General features: G+C 45.2%; 1 protein-coding gene across 1 annotated transcript; it reads right to left on the bottom strand.

The window, feature by feature from the left end:
* Positions 1 to 2233: 2233 nt before the first annotated feature.
* LOC100824251 (magnesium transporter MRS2-C) lies at positions 2234 to 6023 on the bottom strand. Its single transcript, XM_003580032.4, has 5 exons — positions 5335 to 6023; positions 4283 to 4411; positions 3864 to 4199; positions 3716 to 3763; positions 2234 to 2745 (listed from the first exon to the last, which is right to left on the bottom strand). Exons 1-5 carry the CDS (start codon positions 5893 to 5895, stop codon positions 2512 to 2514), a joined length of 1308 nt encoding a protein of 435 aa, XP_003580080.1. The 5' UTR covers positions 5896 to 6023; the 3' UTR covers positions 2234 to 2511.
* Positions 6024 to 11526: the final 5503 nt, after the last annotated feature.

Below are 11526 nucleotides of genomic sequence, written 5' to 3'. Positions count from 1 at the left end.
GTGTTTAAACAACTTTTAGAACTAAAAATTAACTTCCATCAAAGTCAAATTTATCGCTTTGCTCAAGGTAAGGAAAATGAGACAGAATATAAGCAGTTATTTGGCCGTGGCCGTGGGGTTGGTCATTTCTCTTTAAGTACCTTGGTGATCAATTTATTATTGTAAATTATGCAACCGTAATTAGAAAAGTGTTTTTAAGGAAAAATGGCAGGAGCTCTGCCGTGCAAATAGTTATCTTATTGTGGTCATCTGATTCTCATAAACACGGTTTTACGTAGCCTATTTGTGATATCGTTCTTAAAAATCCCCAAGGTTTTTTTCACAAACAATTAGAAATCCTCATGGGGTTTCACAATAAGACTTTCATTTTCTAATAAAAATAAACATTGAGTACAACATATATGCACATCCAACACTTATTTACTCAATGTCTACTGGAAATCGTAGTCACAAAATCTTAAAATTTAGTATAAAACACAAGGAATGTTAGGGGTTGTTTGCTTTAACGCCAACGCTTGCCTCGCCAATCGTTGGCACGCTCATGCTCCCAGGGATATCGTTTGGTTCAGCACCAGTGCGTTGGCGGGCGAGCCAACCCCGCGTCCCCCGAAATCCGCCCGCGCTAGTTCACTTTTGTGCCAACGCGCGGCCGAGAAACGGGCAACGAAATCGTCCGCCAAATCATTGGCGTGGTGGGTTGGGGCAGTATCCAAACGGACCCTTAGTCTGGTCCCTAGTGGGTACAACCACCCAAGTCAAACTTGGAACTTACTTGATTCTAAACCACAATTTACCATGTAATTTAGGGACAGTTTGGTTCTTGACTATTACAATTTTTGTCAACTATTGGCTAGCAAAAAAATTGGCTAAGGATTTGCCAACCCATGGTTGGCAAAAAATTGGCAAGATTTGTGAAGAAGCATGTGAAAAAGGTTGGCAAGATTCTTTTGGCAACCAATTTTTTGGCTACTAACCAAACAAACATCAAAATAAGATTGGTTGCCAACTTTTTGGTAGGGAAAGTATTGTCATGAACCAAATAACTCTTAACTTCTATTCCAAGTGGTAAGCAGGTCTATGTAGCTAAGTTATTCGGAGAAGGCTGAGGTTGTATAGTTTTAGGAGAACTCTCAGAAATTATTTGGTATGAACTGCAAGAGTTATGCATTCAGGTCTTTCTTGTAAGGAGCAAGTAGATGCATGCACATGGTTCTTCCAAAATTCAGGGATTTATTTTTGGTTCATTCTCTCAAATTAAGTTCCTCTTAAACCTAACACTGATGAGGCGCAGAGTTGCTGTCGCTGGAGGCAAACAAAGTTTTCCAAAGAAGGGATAGATGGGTAGAAGGCAAACAATGTTTCAGTTCAGTGGACCCTGTACTGTCTTTCTCGGTAGTGTTTCTGAACTACTTTGCAGTAAGGCTTTCTTATCCGTTTTCCTTTTGGATTGTAAGACGACATAAACTGAGTTGTCAAATTCATGGAATGAAATGGGAGTGGCGAGCTCTTCAATTGGGAAATTTTCAAGCAACATCGACAAACCTCCTTTGGCATTGTTGAAAGATCAGTAGGAAAAATCGAACACAATCCAGTTGTGCCAGGCCAAAACACAGTATAAGGTAAAGTTTACATACACTTACAGCTGGGTTTCACGGATTTCCCGTCTGCATCCTACTGGCAGGAGATTGAGAACCTGTGGGTACAATCATCAAAACATTAGGCCATGTGATCCAGCGACACGCATCCAGAAATCAGATTGGACCTATGTAAACACGGACGATGGCACCATCATATCATATACCTGTCCTCGTCATCACCAACAGCAGCAACCTGGACCGAATAAATAAGCCCATTGCTTCCACGCCAGTAAGCTTTGGACAGTAGCTATCAAACACACAGCAACCGCTACAGCCGCGGCCACTGCATGCTGCCGCTCACTAACAGTATAGCACGTGCTCCTGGCCCTGGATCCTACGCAGCACGCCAGCACGGCATCGTTGTTCTAGATCGCCATCTCCGACGTGAAGACACTGATGAATACGAGGCATTGTTCCTCGTTTAGCAACTTCTTTTTCACTTGGAGACGTTTAGCAACTCAACGACGAGGCAAGAAAGGTACTTTCTTGACAGAACGAGACGGATTGGTACGACTGCTGCCGCTACCTTTTTCTCTTTTGAGGGAACAGGGGCACACACACCTGACACTAACAGCAACAAAGTGAGACGAGATCCATCACGCAGACACACATGATTCTAACAACAATGTGTACCGGGCTCGGTCCAGACGTGAAGCCACTGGAAGCTTCAAAAGCAAGATCACATGTACAGAGTATACAGTACATAACTACGAGCCAACGCAGCCAGCTCCGTCAGGGTGTGGGTGTAACCTAGATATTTCTTCGTCTGAACAAAGGAGAAAATGTATGTACAATTTTCGTACCAGCAAAGCTGAAAAAGAATTGAGAAAATTCCAATGCTGCTCTCTGCACGATGCAGTGTAAAGAAGGCCATTTACAAGGGGTAGAACCTTCGCTTCTTGAAGTACCAAAGGAGGCAGGCGAATACGACTGCGCCACAAGCACCTGTTATGATGAGTGTCCACTCGAACGCGTGCGGCACCTTAAACACAGATACCCCCTCGAAGTTCATGCCGAAGACTCCCGAGACAACCCCGAAGATGGCCACCACAAACGTAGCTGTGGTCAGCAGCAGCTCGAACTGGATAAGCTGGTTCCGGACGTTATCCTGCAAGAACAGCATACATGATGACCATGCAAGAATTTTGTTTGGTAATCAAACACGTGAAAGAACATCCATTTCTCTACTTTACTGAACCTAACTACAGTTCGATGTTCTGGAACAAGATAGTCTTAAACCAAACATGTTGCAGAATGATAAACATAGATTAGCATGCACCCACAGTTCAATTTTCTGCATTTGATAATGTTCAACTAAGATAGCCCTTTTATTGCATTCTTTCCCTTACTACTTCTATAAAACAAAATGGTTTTGTGCAAAGGTAACACTGCTGTATCAAAGAACTGGTTTGTGCAACTGAAACTAGTATCTCATTACTGTTCTTAAAGGGTGGTCAAGGGCTACCGTTCGTGACTATATCTGAACAGCTAATATTCCTCCTAATTCAGAAATGAAAGTATGTTCAGAGAAAAAAAATTAGCTGAACAAATATTTGTAATATATGACAAATATATACAGCAGCACCGAAGATTTTCTTAGTGCAAGGCTAAATTACATACTAATTCGTGTGTAAATCGTTTATGGTTGCCTTTTAGATATCTACCTTAACTAGAATATCATGTTGTCATCGCAAAGAGTAAATATGAGTATTCAGCCTAGCTTAATAATGTTCTTCGTAATCAATTGTTCATGTTCAATCTGTCGACTGAATTTCGTGGTAGGTTTTAGCAGCTAAAAAAATACGTGGGATACTGGAGTCCAAAAATGATACTAAAAAAGCATATGAAAGTGATCATAGGATTAACTGTCCCGAAATGTGCCATTGAGAAGCTGGGTATCAGTCCAATAAATAACAAATGGGATCAGGAATATCATTTTATCATTTGTTGTAGGACCAAATAATTGAAACTTGCAGATTTTTGGATGAGCAACAACTTTGTTTTCAACTCAATTTGTCATATGAACTCTGAGAAATGGCCAAGTTTGATTGACAGAGGATGGAATTGGGGGACTATACCAGCTGTATGTTGATGAAATCCTCTGTGTCATCAATATACTCCTTCAGCTGGAAAAAAAGAATAATATTAAAATTGTCCAGCAATGATGTTCTTACAAGAAAAGAAAAAGCTGAACAAGAGGCTAATGTAAATATTCAGACTTCATACCGAAGTTAATTTGCTGAGAGTGTAGTCAGTAACCACAAAGTAAGCCTCCAACAACATTTCCAGTTCTTCTATGTTATACTGACTGCTCTCTGAGCTCTTGAAGCTGTCGTGCCTGCTTCTGGCAAAACTAAATTGCTTCTCAAGCCGGCGAGGTGGAGGGGGTGATGAAACTGGGGAAACTGGAGCAGAGAGAGATGGGCCAAACACATTATTTCCAATACCCTGAAGGCCCTGCTCGTCTAACAATGATGCTTCCATCCTCCTCTTCTTCTCTGTGAGGTACATTTCAGCCATATCACCATCGTCGTCCATCAGCTGCTCTATCTCATCTCTGACCTTAATAGTGAAAGTTGGATCTTATTGACAACCTGTCTTGATGAAAGCAGTAGACTGTAAAAGTTTAATAAAATTCCATTTACCTTTTGGACCCTCCTAGTCAATGCAACCAGCTTGCTCTTTAGACGTCGAGCACGCTCCAAGTCAAGGGTACTGATTTTTGCTGTTAACTCGTCTAGCAGTGGATAAGCTTCAGCCTCCAATTCAACAGCCTGATAAAGTTTGCAAGCATATCAGTTCTCCAATGAAGATGCCTAATCATTATCCTAAAAACATTACAGAAAGTGAAGAACTCAAATTGCTCACTACAGGACTTTCTTAGTTGAACAGGGACTCCCTCCCCAGCTCCATTTTATTAAAATGAAACCAAACCATCCACAACTCTGTCTTCAGCATATCCAGTTATGCAGAACGAAAAGAGAGAAAAAGAAGTCATTACAACTCCACCAAACGCCTCCAGCTCAAAAGCATTACAGAAACTAACAGACTACATCAAGTAAAACGATGGCACGCTCACAGCTTGGTCCTTCTTCTCAGTGTCCTCACTACAGGATTTGCTAGCTGATTGCCCTTTTTTTTATGTGTGTGGCTTCATTTTCATTGATAATTTGTGGTAGTACGCAGTTCCATTTTCTGAAATCAAACGGGGTAATGCTAATGTAGAGATGCTGACCAATAATAGTTGACACAGAATGATGCTAAATTTTTAATAGGGTTGTCACTCTCTCTATATATAGTGGATAACCTATTCCACTGCTTATTTCACCATCGGATACTTCCTAGTACTACTAATACAATAAGGCCAGGAGGAAATCTTTTCTTTCCAGAAGTACAGCTAGGATCTGTGCATGTTAAATACAACACAGGCCCCAGGGGCATGGTCATTCAACCAATCACACAATGTAAGCAAAGGCACACTGTTTTTGAGTCTAGTGTTAGCCCGATGCTAATATGCAAATTAAAAATTGAAGCCGTCGTCAGCTCATTCCTACATAACTCCAGAAGGACCGAAGGATGGATCAAGCTCACCGTCAATGTATATACAACAAAACTGTAGGCCGGCTAATACATTAGTCCAACATGATTACAGGATGAACATGAACATGGAAGAAGTCGAGAGAGTACGGTGTGGCACCTGCGAGTCGAGGAAGGAGCAGGCGGCTTCGAGCGCGACCTCCAGGGCGATGAACTCGAACGGCAGGTCGTCGGCGCGGTCCACGAGACGGCGCTGCAGCTCGTTGACGTACCTCCACACGGCCTCCTCGGCAGCGGCGCCGCCGTCGGCATCGGGGTCGCGCAGTACGAGCGCCTCGTCGGCGGTGATGATGCACCGTATCCGCTCGAGGTTGCAGACAACGGCGCGCTCGCGGCCGAGGATGGCGGATGGGTAGACGAAGAGCGGGTCGAGGAGGCGGAGGTCGCGCGCGGGCAGGTCCAGCCGCCGCATGAGCGCCGGCTTGGCGACCTCCACGGCCTCGGACGCGCCCGTCGTGGCGTCCACGCGCACCCACGAGCGCCGCCCGCCGCCGCGCTTCTTCAGGCCGTTGACGTCGATGGACACGCCGCTCCCTCCGCCGCCGCCGGCGACGACTCCGACGACGCTGCCGCCGCCCGCCGCGGGCTTGCCGCGGCGGTGAGGCGCGTTAGAGGCGGCGCGGGGCGGGAGGAGAAGGCGGTCCTTGAGGTCGTGGTCCATGGCGGCTGGGGATCTGTGGCGGGGGCGGGGTGTCAGTGGCGGGGGCGGGGTGTCAGTGGCGTGCTTTGGTGGGGGAGTCTGCGTAGCGGAAGGAGGTGGTGTGTGTGCGGAGGGGAAGGGATCTCCATGGTGGTGGTTCGTCGCCTCGTGGGGATCGGGACGAGGAAAGAGCGTGGCATCTGAGGTGTGGGCTCGGGTTGGCATGCCGAACACGTGGTGCATTTCCTACCGCAGATTCGCCACATCTTCTGTTTTAATAGTTTCTCGGTGCATCGGCACGGATCGTAATCGCCGTATGAGTATGTGATATAGGAGTATTTGCAAGTGTAATAAACACAGGGTTTGTCCACGTGGACACGGTCAAATCTGAGATCGCTAACCAAATGTTGCCACTAAAAACAGTTGGAAATTTAAATTTGTAGAGCCGGTCGCAATCAAATCTTCATCTCCTAATCGCTGAAATCAACACCTTCGTCTTACTGTTCATGGTTTTAGTGACCTTAGAAACGTATATAAATAGTAATTGTCAGTGTGGCCATGGTCAAGTCTGGTATCGTTGACTAACTATTGCTGGGGGGTTTTGTGTGAAGGAAAAATGCACAAGATTGCCGTTTTATTTGATGGTTTAGACTTCTGGTTAGTTTACGCATGAGTGACTTATATTCCATCTGCAATCTAGGTCGCTCCAGTTAACTATGGATCCAACTAAGATGTTGAACGTGAAATTTCGGTCCAACATTCCCTATTCAAATAGCCACCACGTCTTTTTTAGAGCAATGGGACCTTGCATAGAGAACGTGGCAAGTGAGTTAGCGTCATCCAACGTTATTAGGTTTGACCGCGGCCATAATCATCAATCTGGGATCATAAACCTTCTCACGAACAATATCGACTTAAATTTAGGGTGCTGCTTTTAGGGACTAGGAAGTAGAGATTTGATTTTAACCGACTCTAAAAGCTAGAGGTTTAAGATAGGCTTTACTCTGTCCGTAATGGAATGGAACAAGATTCATACTCCAACGCGACTAGCCGGTCTAAAAGAAATTATGACAAAAGCTATCCGGCTGCACATGAATTCCCTAAAAAATGACTAAACAAGAAACAGTTTGTTCTAGTGTTACTTGATCACTAGACAATGACACAACGGCTAAATTGTTTTCTCGCGTTTCTAATAAAAAATAATTCTTCTGACGGTGAGTATGGCATCACACGAATAATATTGTACTACTCCCTCCGTCCCATATAAATGACTTTCTATTACATGTATCTAGATGCTTTTTACCATAGTTGTATTCATATTTGAACAAATTTGAGTCACTTAATATGGGACGGATGGAGTATTTAAGCGCAATACAACTATTCAGGCCTCGATGTTCTTTCTTCAAAGGTGTTTCACAATGGTAAAAGAGATGCGCAGTGTGAGCAACATGCTTGACGTTAAAAGGATAACGGACTATAGAAGCCTTGGAAAACATGGTCTCGGCACACACTACTACAGAAACGGTTATCAGTAACGGTCGAAAAATCATATCAGTAACGGTTGGGGCCGCCGTTACTAACTTCGTGTTACCGATGATACCCATCATCAGTAACGGTCGCCCGGACCATTACTGATGCACAATCATCAGTAACGGTCGCACTGACCGTTACTGATGTATATATACATTAGTGGCGGTCGCTCATCAGTAACGGTCGCGTCGCCGCATCAGTGACCGACACTGATACATTTTCGGTATTTAAAATAATAATTAAAAACACAATAAATACACAAGAAATACACAGCAAATTATATACAGCACAGCAAATTATATACAGAATGTATCTCATCACAGAAAAATGTATCTCATCGCAGAAAAATACATATAAAGCCGCATCACATCACATCACATCATTTAAAGCATACAAATGTATATAAGCCGCATCATATAAAGCATATAAAGAATACAAATGTATCTCACTTCACGACATTGATTACAAAGTGTCAAAATTCCATAGAAGCATAATTACAAAGTGTCAAAATTTCATAGAAGCATATAAAGAATACAAATGAATCTATTGTCGTGGGTGAATCCTAGACACGACTTGTTCCACGCGTTCGAAGAAGTCCCTACTAGGCTTGATGACCTCGTTGTTTATGAGATGGGCGAACTCCCTCTGAATGTTATAGATGACTCATTTAGGTCGGTGTCCCATTGTCATTCAGGGCCGCCAGTACTCTTCCATCGCCGTGACTGACCCCTTCCATTCAGGCTTGAACATGCTGGCATTCTCCATAAGGATGTGACAACAGTAGTAGCCACAGAACACACTGCCGGGCGGCTGTTGCTGGCAAGGGAACCTGTGGTTGTAGTGAGGCTCGTCTTTATAGCCTTTAGCAGCTAGTTTTCCTTTGGTCGTCACTTTCCAGGTAGTGTTAATGGGTGATTTAATGGGTTTTCAGAACCTACCTCGAACACTCTTCTTCAGAAGTAGTGAATCGAAGTAGTACACCGCGGACCAAGGCAAACAAATGAGTATTGTCACCCAATGGTCTCTGTTTTCAAAAGAAACAAACTTTAGTATCTAAGGGTGTATAAGAAAAGCTGAATTAGAAAAAACAAACGGTTCCATATATAAAATTCAACTTACTCCAAATTAAGGAAGAAGAGAATGAAGTCGTTGTCCGCGTATTTCTTGAGACATGCCACCAAGTATTTAGATGCCATGGTTCTTGAGGCATCCTTTTCTGGCTCAAGACCGATGTTACGGTAGTTGAACAGCGCGGGGTCTAGAATTTCTACTTTTTTTACCTCCAATCGCCGCAGTTCTCTTATTTGGTAGGCAGACCACAGCCTTAAGAGGTTAATATCAAGCTTTTGGCGGTTGAAGAGGTGGAACAGTTCGTTGAACTCCACACCAAAGGTGATAGGACGTTCATGAATGTTTCCGGTTTCTTGGTCAAAGAAGCCATAGTCTTTTGGGATTCTAACATTGATCTGTTGGGCATGCTGTTCAGAACCAGTTGATGCTTGCATGTAGAACTGATGAAGCTCTTGCATCTCTCTGGACACGGCACGCAGGGAATCTTCGGTGACCATCAGTCTTACAGGATAGTAAATAAGCACCCGGTCGAACTCCCTAGCCACGAAATAGGATCCGTCTTCGAATTTCTGGCCTTGATACGGGTTCTTGATGAGAATGTCAGGCCTATTGTCCTCTCATACTCCAGTTATGTCAGGCACATGGTGCATCTCATCTTGAGTGACATTGGAGAACTCCTTGATGGTCTTGCCGCCGCGCCCCCTCTTTTATGCCTCCTCTTACTGTCCCATGCCTTCTGCTCCTCTGCCTTATACTTGTCATCGATCTTGCGGCCACCCATGGACTCAGCGGCACCCAAGAGAGAGAAGGTGAGAAGGACGCTTCCAGCCTGTGCCGACCCTATGGTCTGGCTATCTTTGAGCTGTGCAGGCATCGACATTGCTCGCTCTTCATCTCCGTCGGCATCGACATGAGGAAGTATCCTAGGGGAAAGGCCGAGGGGCGAATGAGATGTACCTTTCTGGGCGGAGGGAGATGGAGTCATAGAGGGCTGGCGCTGGTTGTAGAGAGATACCAAGCTCCTAGGCCACATAATTCGGTAGTTTGGACAACCGCTTAGGATATCCACGCCTTCCTCCGGAGGTAGCGGGATAGCATAATCCTGATGGTCGTCGACGACGGAGTCCACCATCACACTCACTTGTGCGCCGTTCATGAGAATGCCGTGCACCAGTGGCGGTGATTGTCTAGGCATCACGCGGCCAATGGCGCCTGCAGGCTTCCCAGGCTTGTCAACGTGGATACGACACTTCACCGGTGCCTGCGCGTAACAAGAAGAAGGCATATGTGTGTAAGATCTTTATTCATGAAGGTAAGGAGTGAAAAAGAGTTTGAAAAGCTTACTTACAAGGATGTTGTCGTTCGGACCCGGATCGTTATCCCGGCTGCCCTCGCTTGGGGAAGGTTGGCTAGCAGGGGGGTTGTCCATGCTAGGAGCCGGGCTGTAACCTGGGGTGTAGGTGTCTTCGTCCTCCATACGTGTGTCAGAGGCGGCGCTGCTCTTCAGCGGGGTGCTCTTTCGCGGGGGAAGAGGAGGAAGAGGAGGAAGGAGGTTCCTCAAACCTTCCACTCCTCCCCCGAGTATGGCGCCAAGGGCACGGTGGTCTTTGGCCAATGCCGACACCAAATGATAGACGGCTTGCATTGCATATTCCCGCGACACCTCTTGAGACACGATAGATGCCTGCTCTCGCGCCTCCGCCTTAGCTTGTTCTGGACCCTGCTTCGCTTCGGAGCAGGCGGGAAATAATCATCCCAGCAGGCCCCTTCGCCTTCTCCTAGAACACGGCCCGTGTGCTCCGCCTTTTGCAAGCCGGCGGTCACAGCTACTGAGAAATAACAACCAAACCGAGCTGATGATTGAAGATTGCAATAAAATAACAGCAGTAGAATATATGCAAGAATAAACATGCTCCTAGCTACTGAGAAATAATAGCAGTAGAATATATGCAAGAATAAACATGTGTTATGAACAGATCTGATAAATTTATGTCTATATAAACAGCACAACTAGCAAACAGTGTCTAATATATGTCAGTCTTAATGTACTTCATCAATTTGAATTGTAAAGAGAGTAACAATCAGACCCATCATTGTCAGGCTTGATCTCTAACCTTTATTATTGACCCCATTAACACAGTTAAGGAGGGAAATAAACTATTCTGACAGTCAGCATGGCATTATCAAATCCTAATTAACATGCTTCTGTGGCTCGGGGAACAAATCCTAATCCTACAAACTACAAACTACAATGCTAATCCTAAATTAACATGCCCATCTAACTCAATTATCAAATTCACAAATCCTAACCCTAACCCTAAATTAACAGGAACAAATCCTAACCCTAAATCAAGCTAAATCAGAGGAGAGGGAGGGAGGCAGAGGAGGCAGAGGAGGCGCGCACCTGTGGGGAGGACGGAGACGGCGCGGGCTCGGTGAGGAGGGAGACGGCGGCGGCCGGAGGGCGTCGGGTCGGGGGCGTCGGGCTCGGGGCAGCGGAGGAGAAGGACGGCGGCGGCAGCGCAGAAATCCGACAAGGCTTCGCCCGCGGGAGGAGATAGCCCACTGCTGGTCGGTTGTGAAAGCGACACGCAGGCGAGAGGAATAACGGGCTAGGGTTTCGCCCACTCCTTTTATACGCCGAGTCACATCAGTGGCGGTCGTGTAACCACGCGACCGTTACTGATGAGCACCTACACATCAGTAACGGGCTGGTGGCTCAGCAACCGTTACTAATGTGCTTACTTCAGTAACGGTTGCTGAGCCACCCGCCCGTTACTGTTGTTCTACTATACATCAGTAACGGTCGCGTAGTAGCTGACCGTTACTGATGTGCTACTATGCTTGTTGGGGCAGTTGTATTTTTCTAGTATTTGTGCTACATTTCTCTAGTATTTGTGCTACATTAAATTCAAAAAATTCATCACATGCATACAAATTTCACACATAATTTCACTTAGTACAAAGTTTGCATTAAGATTCACACATAATTTCACTTAGTACAATGTGACTACTGGTACTTCTCCTTCCTTCGGTAAGTCATAACTTGAC

Source organism: Brachypodium distachyon, chromosome 5, assembly GCF_000005505.3.
Source record: "Brachypodium distachyon strain Bd21 chromosome 5, Brachypodium_distachyon_v3.0, whole genome shotgun sequence".
In the NCBI taxonomy this organism is placed as follows: Eukaryota; Viridiplantae; Streptophyta; class Magnoliopsida; order Poales; family Poaceae; genus Brachypodium; species Brachypodium distachyon.
The sequence above is the reverse complement of the archived record's forward strand: the minus strand, read 5'-3'. Positions and strand labels throughout refer to the sequence as shown.

Coding starts and splice junctions, on each gene's coding strand:
- LOC100824251 (XM_003580032.4), bottom strand. CDS start 5,895: ATGGACCACGACCTCAAGGACCGCCTTCTCCTCCCGCCCCGCGCCGCC. Junction 4,200..4,282: donor TGACTAGGAGGGTCCAAAAG/GTAAATGGAATT, acceptor TTCACTATTAAG/GTCAGAGATGAGATAGAGCA. Junction 2,746..3,715: donor ATTTCATCAACATACAGCTG/GTATAGTCCCCC, acceptor CTGTTCTTGCAG/GATAACGTCCGGAACCAGCT.